The following is a 13,072-nucleotide window of genomic DNA, read 5'->3' on the forward strand; positions in this document are numbered from 1 at the left end:
GAGGTGCAAGAAACCATTGGATTGTCTTTTTCTTAGGGAGACGCAACCATCTGGGGCAAATACTTCAGATAAACGTTTAGTCTTGATTGATACACGATTCGGTTGTCAACAAACATCAATTGAATTAAAAATCAAACAAACCTTGGAACACTATTATAGATTTGGTGTGAACCTGGGGCAAATTGAGACAAAACTGTTGCATGTTCAGTCAATGTGAATTACTATCTTGATATTGTGTATTTTTCTGCTGGTGGGAAGAGATCCATCTGAGATGTAGCATTTGAGCCATGCTGGTTTTTAGTCAAAGACTGATTAAAGGACAGTTACCATATCTTCTGAGCAAGGGCAAAGTTGTGTGCCAGTCCCACCATTGTAAGGGTTCTGGATTCTGCAGTAGATGATATAATGATGTATGTCTGCCTGGTAGTTTGTAGCCGGTGGGTCCGGACTGAGTTGGCTCTGTGGTGTGGTTAGTGGCGTGTGAACGAGACCAGGAATGTTGTCTTTATTAATCCCATCGGGGGGCGGGACTGGCCGGGGGCATTCCAGGAATGTGGCTGCCGCACTCTGACGCTGCTGGAGTGTGTAGCATAGGGAGCAATAGTTTATGGCGTCTTTTTGTTGGCAGTAGCTCCGCCATGGTTGGTTGGACAAAACCAATTGGATACCACGAAGTGAATGGAGTTTTTGTAGGGTTTTGGGATAGACTCCAAAAATAAGGTAAACCGAGGCTTAGGAGATCTCATACGCTTTGCTATGAGATAATCTACATCAGCTAACTTCACTTTTGTGGTGAATTTCTGTAATAAAAAAAAAAAGCACAAAGGATTCATAATCAATGAAGGTCATGTTAACTAACTGATATTATCTATTTTTTTACCCCTTTATCTCCACAATTTCATGGTATCCAATTGGTAGTTAGTCTTGTCTCAATGCTGCAACTCCCGTACGGAAACGGGAGAGGCAAAGGTCAAGAGCCGTGCATCCTCCGAAACACAACCCAACCAAGCCGCACTGCTTCTTGACAAAATGCTTACTTAACCCGGAAGCCAGCTGCACCAATGTGCACGATGGGACACAGACGACGCTGGGCCAATTGTGCGCCGCCCAATGGGTCTCCCGGTCGCGGCCGGCTACGACGGCGCCTGGACTTGGACCCAGACCACTGCGCCACTCGGGAGGCCCTGATATGATCTAATAGAACGAAATGTATAAGATCTCTTAAGCCTGTGTTAACCTCCGACCTTATTTTCGGCATTTATCCCAAAACCCTATTCTTTCCCAATTTAATTTCCCTCATAGGAATGGCTGAACAAACCAGCAGTTACTAATTTCCCTTATTTTTTTCTACAAGCTGGCAATCCCACATCACAGTGGGGATGGTAGGCTGTGTGTGCTGAACAGCATGCTGTGTGTAAACTCTGAGTGAGGGTGAGAACTGGGCAGTGTGTGTGTGTGTGTAGCCTATACTCTCAGTGGGGATGTGTGTGACTCGATCTGCTTTGTTTTGTGCTCAGTGGGAGCCAATGCTGAGAAAGTAGGCTGGATACTGCGTGTGTCAGTCTGACCTACAGAGGCGAGTGTGTCCTTAGTCACCCCACTGCAGACAGCAGGAAGTGTAATTAAAACAAGAAGGCCCAGTGCAGTTCTCCTCCCTCGTTCTTTTTTTCGTCTCCTGCTCTTTTCTCTTTTTTGTCTCTCTCTCTCTCTCTCTCATGAGGATGATTCATGGAACTTTATGACTCAATACTAATGTCTCCAAGCTCAATGTGATATTTCCACTAATAGCATGCATAGAGAGAATATTTGTTTAACTGTATTTACCTACTGTATGTTTTGGTAGCCACAATTGACCCATTACATAGGCTTTCCTGAGGATTCTCAGGAGGTTTCCTCCTTTTTTTTGTAACTCTTCCAGGGCATGGATGTTTCTCTCCAGTGGTGGGGTATCCATAACTAGTGGTACCTCTAGGATGATGATGACACCAATGGTTATTCCCAGGAGCATGACAAAGGGTTGGGTTCCTGTTTTGTGTGTTTAATGTCTCATTTGTTTTTGCCTGTTTTCTTTCCCCCTTTCTCTCCATCGTCCTGCTTGCTTTACATTTTGTGTCTGTAAGTATATTACTATTTTTGTCTCTCACAGGTAGATATCGTTTTTCTCTCGTTCTCCTCTACCTTACACCCCCCCTGTTTACCTCTTGTCTGTGACATTTGTGCGATGTATTTCCCAGTTCCTCACTGCGCTGCACACCTATGGATCAGACATCCAGAAGGGATGTCAGAGATTTGATCCAAAGAGGCCCCCCACCCCCATCATCTCCTTGCAACACTAGCCATGCCCTGAAGACCAGATGTGACTTATTCTCAGACACCCAGAAACTACAGGAAGTACTCTTAACTGCCATGTAAAAAAAAAACATGTCAACTGTGACCAGCAGTAATGACTTTGAAGTACAGAGATTGTATTGAAACGGTGGTAGCTCGGCTGGCAAGTGACTGTGTTTTGACGGGTGCCTTGAAAGTGGCAGTCTCGTCTGTCGCTCCTGGTAACTGTGCCACTGCCATGCACAGTCAGTCGCTGAGCTACAAGTGGCAATCCCACTCTGCTTTGCCAGTGCAGGCAACCGTAAGCCCTCTCTAATGTGATAACAGGGATAGAACATCAACAGGGTTAGGTAACCACTTTATTTAACCACGCGACCACAGAAACGCGCAGGGACGCATATATATATATATATATATACACATTCAGGCCTTCCAACGCGAGCTTCAGAAATCCCTCACCTAATGTGATAATACCACATCAACAGCCGCTAGATAAACCCTTTATTTAACCTGGTGAGAATGGCTCTGGACACACACAAACAAGCTGGCTGACCACCTTCTGCTATTTTCTTCTTTCTTCCATTTCCTTTGGTTCAACATTCCGACCTAGAATATGTGGACATCTACAAGTACCTAGGTGTCTGGCTAGACTGTAAACTCTCATTCCAGACTCATATCAAACACCTCCAATCTAAAATCAAATCTAGAATCGGCTTTCTATTCCGCAACAAAGCCTCCTTCACTCACGCCGCTAAACTTACCCTAGTAAAACTGACTATCCTACCGATCCTCGACTTCGGCGATGTCATCTACAAAATAGCTTCCAATACTCTACTCAGCAAACTGGATGCAGTTTATCACAGTGCCATCCGTTTTGTTACTAAAGCACCTTATACCTCCCACCACTGCGACCTGTATGCTCTAGTCGGCTGGCCCTCGCTACATATTCCTCGCCAGACCCACTGGCTCCAGGTCATCTACAAGTCCATGCTAGGTAAAGCTCCACCTTATCTCAGTTCACTGGTCACGATGGCAACACACACCCGTAGCACGCGCTCCAGCAGGTATCTCGGCTCTTTTGCACACCAATATCTCTACCTGTACATGACCATCTGATCATTTATCACTCCAGTGTTAATCTGCAAAATTGTAATTATTCGCCTATCCCCTCATGCCTTTTGCACACAATGTATATAGACTCTCTTTTTTTTCTACTGTGTTATTGACTTGTTAATTGTTTACTCCATGTGTAACTATGTGTTGTCTGTTCACACTGCTATGCTTTATCTTGGCCAGGTCGCAGTTGCAAATGAGAACTTGTTCTCAACTAGCCTACCTGGTTAAATAAAGGTTAAAAAAATAAAAAATGTATCTCAAATTCAAGTGGAACTGTTATGTCTGGTTTAGCCAAAACTTCCAACAAGTCGTCTGAGGGTCGTGACAAATAGCCGCACAAATGATTTGAAATGACACTGTCAAATTGAGAATCTGAGCTAGACCTAGGGGTGTGTGTGTGTGTGTGTGGAGACACACACATTGTACAATAGGGGGAGGAAATGATAGTACTAAAAAAAAAAACTTTCCAGTTTCACTGGCTCACCCAATGATGCTCACTCACCGGCGGTGGCTAATGTGCTCTCGTGCCAAAAGCCTATCTATCTTTTGTTTTAGTCTGTAAAACAATGCTTTTTGCTCAATAGGACAATTTTGATGTTGATAAAATGGGGCAGGGAAATTAGAGGCAAATCAAATGAACTCTGATTGCTTTTATTAGAATTTTTTTCCATTGCGAACAGGAAAAAAAAAGTTTGTTTTAAATTATACTGTCAATCGTCCATAGGAAACCTATGGGAATCATAGAAATATAGGTAATAGAAAAGACATTTCCATGCAAGTTGGCCGCCGGACCAACCACCAAAAGTCATCTTTGTGGTAGTAATACATCAATTTACATTTCAATGACGTACCAGCTCAATTGCAGTAGTCTAAAGCGGATATGTCCTTTTCTATGAATTACAGTTCTATTATGGAAGTGACAACCACCCTGTATTATTAAAGGTACTGCTCTCTGACATCTTGTGTTCCTGTGTGTTCCTCCCCTACAGGAGAAGGAAGGCAGGCATCCTGCCCAGTCTGGAGGACCTGCTCTTCTACACCATCGCAGAGGGCCAGGAGAAGATCCCCGTCCACAAATTTCTCACAGTGAGTCATACACACACACACCATCCTAACCCATTTTCATTATTAGACACCATTGTTCTCAGATTATTTGATGCTGTAACCATCTTCATCAATATTATCATTGTTGTTATCAGCATTATTATATTTACAACATCCTATTCAGAGCGACACAATTGCACATCACTATCGTAATTACATTTTTAGTAACATAAGGTTACACTGATCATGCTACATACTTCAGCACCACCACACATGTGGATGGCGCCACACATTGGCGCCATCCACATGATCATATTATTGCCATATTCATTATCACGACAGGTTTATTTCATAAGCGTTGGATCACTGCTGCTGCCCCGTCTCCTGTCTAGAGATAATTGAAGTGAGTCCTCAGACAGAGTGATGGGGAGGTGGTTGAAGGGTGTGAAATCTATTCCCCCCCCGGCCCTATCACGACATTTAGCCATTTGTCCTCTGTGTCACACATCACAGATTGAGGCGCTGCCAAAAGGTTGTTGACACACACACACACACACACACACCATCCTTTATTACTCCAGCTTATCTGATCTTATTGGGCTATTTATCACCAGAGTGTCCTCTTCACTGCTTTCTTTACACCCTTCCCTGGGTAGGAGGAATACGTAACAGAACCTTGCACACATTGTTGTTTTTTGTGGTAGGGCATTCTCCAACGTTCTCCTGTGTCTCCTACTCAATCCCTTTTTTAGGGAACTAGGAACTGTGCCCATCTTCTTAACCAGGGATATTGGGTTAAGAACTGTGCCCAGCTTGGATTGAGCCGTAGCCCCATAGTATATCAATGAGTTGTTTGACCCAATTTAGGCATACTGTAGATGATTGGGATAGCAGCTACAGCAGACTCTCCCCGCTGGTGGGTGTGCTGACCTGCTGTAACATCCTCAAACAAGTGTATGACCGTCTAGTTCTGAAACTCAAAACGTTTCTGTTGTGTGCCAAGGGAAAAACTGTCAGGGAAATAGGGCTGTTGTGAATATAGGTGATTCTGTTGGAACCTACAGTCTGACTGTCGCTGTTATGATGCCAAGAATCACATATGCCGATATTTACAGCCATTGATTTTTTTTTTTCTTTACAATTTCATGAAACAAATCTTATGGAGAGAACTATTTTCCTGACAGTTTTTCCCAACGCGGCGATATATGTAACGGCATAGGAGAAGATCTGCAGGCCAGCATATGATTAAACACACTCACGCACCCAAACCCACACGCCGATTCTGACCCAATATTAGGAACACTAGGTGAATACGAACATGTACACTCCGTCAAATAATAGCCCCTGGATTTTACGGGAGGAAACGCAGGTTTGTGACTCTGCTACTTCACAGCTTCTCTTCCCTGACGCACATGTGGATTTTGAACCAGGCTAGGCCTGTGGGAGGTTTTGCTGAGAAAGCGGCTTCCCGTAATCATGTGGTAACCTCGTGTTTGAGCGTCCTAACTATAACGATGAAGTTGGGGGGGGACATATTTGCCTTTATTCTATTTATCGAATATCGGTGGAATTATCGTCCAATATCAGTAAAAGGCCAATATCGGCAGATTTTAATATTGGTCTTTAGGTCCCAGATCTGGTTGTGCTCTTGCCAACTTCATTTCTATTTGGCATGACAATCAGTGACGAGTTGCCATGATGGCACAAACACTATCGGGCTATATACAGTATATATTGTTTTATTTAGATTTTTTTTTCAGGACTTTGCCTGTCTTCTATAACTGTTCTCCCAGGCCGCTTGAATAGCTTCCTTTCCTTGATTCCTTTCCTTCACGATCACAGAGAGCTAATCAGGTCTGGTCAGTGCTAATAAAGGAGAAGAGACCAGGAATGGCCGCTTTTCATACGACTTTCAACACCAAGGATGTTTGTTTTTTTTCTCCCCACTTTGGGCCCACCAATGTTAACCGAGTTTCTGTGACCGCTCAGTGCGGGCTCACCAAGGCTAAACCAGAGTTTTGACTCTCTTCCCCCCCCTCCCCTCTCTGCAGGCACTAAAGGCCACGGGACTACGCACAGGAGATCCCCGGCTGAAGGAATGCATGGACACCCTTAAAGTCACCCTGAAGAACACCTCGGACGGAGTCATGCTGGACAGAGACCTCTTCAAGAAGTAAGTGTTGTTCCCCGATGCGAATCAGAGACGCTCAGTAGTGTTAACGATATATGTATTGATAGAGTGGGGCGTGAATATGCTGTTGGCTATGCATTACTCTTTTCACAATATTGTACCCACCCGAACAAGGCTGGCTTGGATATTTTCTTTTCACATCTTTCAGCACTGTTCAAGCAACTATGGTGAATGCCTAACCCGACCAGCTCAGCTCAGCTCGTCTCAGTAGTGTGAAAAGTACTAATGAGGGATGATTGATTCATGACTGCGAGTTGACGTGTCTGTGCAGGCAGAGCTCCAGTTCCTGCGTGTTTTCCTCATCATAACAGCTCTAGCTCATGAATCATTCAGCCCGTTTCTTCTCTGGGTTAAGATGGAATCCATTATTCACGTCTCGCCCGCCTGTGCCAAGCTAGAGGAAACCCAGTGATCTACTTCCTGCCACAATGTCACACGGCCCAGATTGACCCTAATTGTTGACATCCTGTCCTGAACCTTGTCACCTCAATGGAAACTAACTAATCCCGGTGATGTCACTTTGTTTCTATGAGCCACACGTTTTAAAATGCATTGTAAATACAGTGCCTTGCGAAAGTATTCGGCCCCCTTGAACTTTGCGAACTTTTGCCACATTTCAGGCTTCAAACATAAAGATATAAAACTGTATTTTTTTGTGAAGAATCAACAACAAGTGGGACACAATCATGAAGTGGAACGACATTTATTGGATATTTCAAACTTTTTAAACAAATCAAAAACTGAAAAATTGGGCGTGCAAAATTATTCAGCCCCCTTAAGTTAATACTTTGTAGCGCCACCTTTTGCTGCGATTACAGCTGTAAGTCGCTTGGGGTATGTCTCTATCAGTTTTGCACATCGAGAGACTGAAATTTTTTCCCATTCCTCCTTGCAAAACAGCTCGAGCTCAGTGAGGTTGGATGGAGAGCATTTGTGAACAGCAGTTTTCAATTCTTTCCACAGATTCTCGATTGGATTCAGGTCTGGACTTTGACTTGGCCATTCTAACACCTGGATATGTTTATTTTTGAACCATTCCATTGTAGATTTTGCTTTATGTTTTGGATCATTGTCTTGTTGGAAGACAAATCTCCGTCTCAGGTCTTTTGCAGACTCCATCAGGTTTTCTTCCAGAATGGTCCTGTATTTGGCTCCATCCATCTTCCCATCAATTTTAACCATCTTCCCTGTCCCTGCTGAAGAAAAGCAGGCCCAAACCATGATGCTGCCACCACCATGTTTGACAGTGGGGATGGTGGGTTCAGGGTGATGAGCTGTGTTGCTTTTACGCCAAACATAACGTTTTGCATTGTTGCCAAAAAGTTCAATTTTGGTTTCATCTGACCAGAGCACCTTCTTCCACATGTTTGGTGTGTCTCCCAGGTGGCTTGTGGCAAACTTTAAACAACACTTTTTATGGATATCTTTAAGAAATTGCTTTCTTCTTGCCACTCTTCCATAAAGGCCAGATTTGTGCAATATACGACTGATTGTTGTCCTATGGATAGAGTCTCCCACCTCAGCTGTAGATCTCTGCAGTTCATCCAGAGTGATCATGGGCCTCTTGGCTGCATCTCTGATCAGTCTTCTCCTTGTATGAGCTGAAAGTTTAGAGGGACGGCCAGGTCTTGGTAGATTTGCAGTGGTCTGATACTCCTTCCATTTCAATATTATCGCTTGCACAGTGCTCCTTGGGATGTTTAAAGCTTGGGAAATCTTTTTGTATCCAAATCCGGCTTTAAACTTCTTCACAACAGTATCTCGGACCTGCCTGGTGTGTTCCTTGATCTTCATGATGCTCTCTGCGCTTTTAACGGACCTCTGAGACTATCACAGTGCAGGTGCATTTATACGGAGACTTGATTACACACAGGTGGATTGTATTTATCATCATTAGTCATTTAGGTCAACATTGGATCATTCAGAGATCCTCACTGAACTTCTGGAGAGAGTTTGCTGCACTAAAAGTAAAGGGGCTGAATAATTTTGCACGGCCAATTTTTCAGTTTTTGATTTGTTAAAAAAGTTTGAAATATCCAATAAATGTCGTTCCACTTCATGATTGTGTCCCACTTGTTGTTGATTCTTCACAAAAAAATACAGTTTTATATCTTTATGTTTGAAGCCTGAAATGTGGCAAAAGGTCGCAAAGTTCAAGGGGCCGAATACTTTCGCAAGGCACTGTACATTAGGTATTTATGCATTGTTAGAATTTCTTACAATGAGCCATGGTGAGCTATTATGAATGCTTATAGCATGTCTTTAATGTATATTACCACCTCTGAGTAATGCAATATGAATGCAGTTGTCTTTTGACCACAAACGGCTGTGACGCTGAGCCCTGAGCTGTTACGAATGCGTACAGGATGTCGTGTCGTCCGCTATGCCATAGTGAACGTGACGTGATAATAGGCCATCTAAAGTGCATTCATAATGCATTATAACGGGGTGGCTTAACAGAGAGCGTAACCCCAAACCCTTCCAGAACAGGTTCAATCAGACCGAGACCCCCACCAGAGCCAATAGGATGTCGGTCAGGCTCACGTATAGCGCCATGACACAGGACATCATGTGCTCACTGCAGCATGTGTTATGTTATAGTTTTGACGTCTTCACTATTATTCTACAATGTAAAACCCTTGACTGAGTAGGTGTGTCCAAACTTTTGACTGGTACTGGTACAGTGAGCAATATGTTTGGAACCTCAAATTGCAATAAACTGGCGGTATCGAAAGGGAAATCCACATAGAATCGCGCACACTGGGCCTGACAGTTTTCATTAGCGGCCAACGCGGTGTCTTATTTCTAAGTTTCTGTGGCGAAGGGAAATGACTTAGCAGTGCATGAGTACACACACTCATTCATTCTCCCTTCCTCATCTTACTTAACATCACACTCTGGACACTGTTAAGCTACACTGACCTAACTGGCCAATTAGCAGAGGGGTTCCCAAACCTTTTCACCCAGTCCACCCTTCCTGCATTGGGGAACATCCCACGTACCATGTCTTACTATTGGCACAAGTACTGTTCAGGACACAAACTGTTCACACCCCTCTTGTTGGTGGAGAGAATTTTGCAGGGAAATTTATTTCCTGCAATTCTACACATTTTGTTATGGGGGGGGGCAGAGAAAATGTTGCTGTTTTTAAACCACATTTTTCTTGCATTTCTATACATTTTGCCATGTCTAACGTGTATTCATGTGATATATTTTAGCAACTCAAACGTTACAACAAAATCTATGGGCTGAATAACCTAGCAAAAAAAAAACATTTAGTTGACATGGGCTAGTTGATCTGGACATTTCTAACAAGTTATAAATAGCTCTCTAAGGTTTGCAATGACTGATATGACAAGAGGAAAACTGGTGATGCTCTACACAATTTCGAAATTGCATTCTACTATTACAACTTTCAAGAGTATGTTGAAAGCTGGACTGAGGTAGAAAAAAAAGGAAAAAAAGAGGGGGGTTTGGGAACCACTGACCAGGCACTTTCATTCTCTCTGTTGTCACCCGCTGAATACATTCTGGGTGTGGGTGGTAGTAGGCTGGCCAGGTTAACATTGACAGGGTAAAACGATAGGCTCTGTCCACTCGTCCTTTCTGCTGCTGATGGACGTTAGACTAGACAGGGGGTCCGGACCTCCTGGAGTAGCAGAGACAAACCACAGAAAGTCTATGTACTGCAGTGTTCGGTCGTAGGCTCAAATGACTCCGTTGATTGGCGTGGGGTGCTTGCAACATCAGGGTTGTATTCATTAAGGCACACTGTATCAAAACGTTTGTAACGGAAAAACGTTTCTTTATTGGAGAAGTTCAGGTAGTCCCTCCCTGTTTCTAACGTTTGTTGCCTAACGAATACGACCCAGGGCTGCATTCTGAACATTGCAAATGGTAATGTCTTGTGTAGAGCTCACATGATTGCTCGGCTGGTGCCGTGTCAGGTGCTCGCTGCCTGCTTTTCTGCCCAGTGTCACCCATCACCACAAATGAAATGTCAAATATCTATGTGTGGCAATGGTCAGCTATTTTTAAGACACCAGGGCAAGACGGAAACGAGTGATGGCACTACGATACAGTCGCACTGAAACTGGTCCGTCTGTCCGGAGCCAAACTGGTCTCCATGTCCACACGCCGTGCCCAGTTATGCCCATGCCAGTCTTCCTGTTTTCATCTGCATCTAGAGGAAGTGCTGCTTGGTACAATAGTTGTCCTTGTGGTTTCCAGAAAAGTCTGTGTGCGTATACAGTTCATTCTGGGTGGTTCCCTAAAGACAACCCTTCTGTTATTCACCCCCCCTGGAATAGTTTGTCCCTGGAACATTTCTGTAACAGCAGCCTGCTCGCTGAGTCTCCAAGGCCTAGCTTATAGCTCCCTGAGGAACGTGTATGTAAATGATTGCAGCAGAGGGATGGTGATGGAACTATGGGATGTCTGTCTCCTGGACACACCTGGGTGTTATATCCTTCAATGTGTTAAATGCTAATATTGACTAGCACTTCAGACACTCCGGTTCGAATCCAGACTGTATCACAAGCGGCCGCGATTGGGAGTTCCATAGGGCGGCGCACGTCGTCCGGGTTTGGCTGGTGTAGGCCGTCATTGTAAACAAGAATTTGTTCTTAACCGAGTTGGATAAGGGTTAAATGAAATAAAAATTAAATGATCAAACATGCCCTAGTTGCCACCTCACTTTTTTCTTTTTAGTAGGCCATATACTGTGGTCGTTGAGATGAGCATCTTTTTATGAATGTTCATGTAGCACTCGCAAAGCTACAGTAAGTGAGTTTTGTTTATCTTAAGTTAACCAGGCATGTGGCGTTGGCGTTAACTGAGAGCATCTGGGAATACTTATATTAGGCCTATGTTTCCCCTCCACTTACCCATAATGTTTTTGTGTGTGTGCATGCGACACGTTCATGTGTTTTAGTATTTCATCCCGTGGCCCCAGGCTATTGTTAGGTTCTAAACCAAGGGCACCGACTCGCAGACAATTAGTAAAGCTCAAACCAAGTTTTTTTTTTTTCGCCCACTGGGTCACACAGCTGCATAAGACAGAGATGTATTTACACAAGCGCTGGTATTTAAACATTCATCCTTACACATCTGAACAGCCAGTACATCTCTGTTACTAGACAGGACTTCAGTGATGCATGGTCTTTCTCACCTCATCTGACCTGACCTCGGCCCATATTCCTGACTTGTACCAGACTGTGGCCCTTCTCCTTCCCATGTATCCCTGATGTCTAACAATAACAACATGTTCTGACCGAATGTAAACATTCTACATTCCCCTCTCTCCCTCAGTGACATGAATAAGGATATTTTATATTTAAGTTTAGAAGTCAGAACTCATTTTGTTGCTCACCATGGCTATGTTAGCTCCATGCTAACTACCTGAGCTAAGAGGGACTCGTGTCATGTAATGTCCAAATAAACCTCTACCACCCTCCTTCCTCCAGATGTGTCCAGAGCAACATAGTCTTGCTCACCCAGGCCTTCCGCAAGAAGTTTGTCATCCCCGACTTCCAGTCCTTCTCTTCTCACATCGACGAGCTCTACGAGAGTGCCAAAAATCTGACCGAAGGCCAGGTTGGTAATCAGCCCATCCTGGGGGAGGTGGGTGGACGCCATCCTTCTCGTTGTTCCTGTAGTCTGCCTCTTTCACCTTTTTTTATTTTTCTTCCACCTCCTCTGTGGTATCGTCAATGGCAGATATTGTGTGTAGCTGGAGTTTTCTTATGTATCCTTTTCTTCTGTGTGTGTGCTTAACTGTACACGCTTAGAAAAAAGGGTTCTTCGCCTGTCCCCGTGAACGCAAAAGTGTTCTACCTGGAACCAAAAATGGTTCTCCTATGGGAACAGCCGAAGAACCATTTTTAGGTTCTAGACGGCACCTTTTTTTCTTTCTTTCTCAGACTATGTATTTTTGTCAAGGGAGTCTTACACGAACAGTTTGGATTACAGGTGTTGGAACTATTTTTCTCTCCACCGCAGGTTGCAGACTACATCCCCCAGCTTGCCAAATTTAGCCCAGACCTGTGGGCCGTGTCTCTGTGTACTGTGGATGGACAAAGGTTAGACTCGCGCCTCACCCCACCATTATGTACTCACAAAGCTTTTATCATGTGATTGAGACAGGGTTATTATTATTATCTTTAAGACCAACAGTTGGTAAGTTGGTCAACAGTTGGCAACACTGAAAATGCACATGCGTCCCGCTATTTAACATCTGCAAATTTACCCAGTGACAGGATATCTCAAGGCCATCTGAACTGGGATAAGGGCCAGCTAAACTTCCAGTAGAAGCCAAACATTACGATGTGGGGTCCGCAGTTTAGTTCTGGCGCACTCATTGATAATAGATATGGTAAAATAACAACCAATCTT

General features: G+C 43.9%; 1 protein-coding gene across 7 annotated transcripts in view; it reads left to right on the top strand.

Annotated features, from left to right (window-relative positions):
• LOC112235392 (glutaminase kidney isoform, mitochondrial-like) overlaps positions 1-13,072 on the top strand; it is a 63,514-nt gene that overhangs the window by 15,638 nt on the left and 34,804 nt on the right. For 4 of the 7 annotated variants that reach the window (XM_042315713.1, XM_042315722.1, XM_042315690.1 and 1 more), the window contains exons 2-5: positions 4,434-4,530; positions 6,540-6,661; positions 12,145-12,301; positions 12,680-12,759. In XM_042315713.1, the coding sequence (XP_042171647.1) occupies positions 4,434-4,530; positions 6,540-6,661; positions 12,145-12,301; positions 12,680-12,759 (456 nt within the window). The remainder of the gene's footprint in view (positions 1-4,433; positions 4,531-6,539; positions 6,662-12,144; positions 12,302-12,679; positions 12,760-13,072) is intronic. The other 3 variants (XM_042315729.1, XM_042315701.1, XM_042315707.1) reach the window with 1 other exon arrangement.

This window comes from Oncorhynchus tshawytscha, linkage group LG03, assembly GCF_018296145.1.
Source record: "Oncorhynchus tshawytscha isolate Ot180627B linkage group LG03, Otsh_v2.0, whole genome shotgun sequence".
Lineage (NCBI taxonomy): Eukaryota > Metazoa > Chordata > Actinopteri > Salmoniformes > Salmonidae > Oncorhynchus > Oncorhynchus tshawytscha.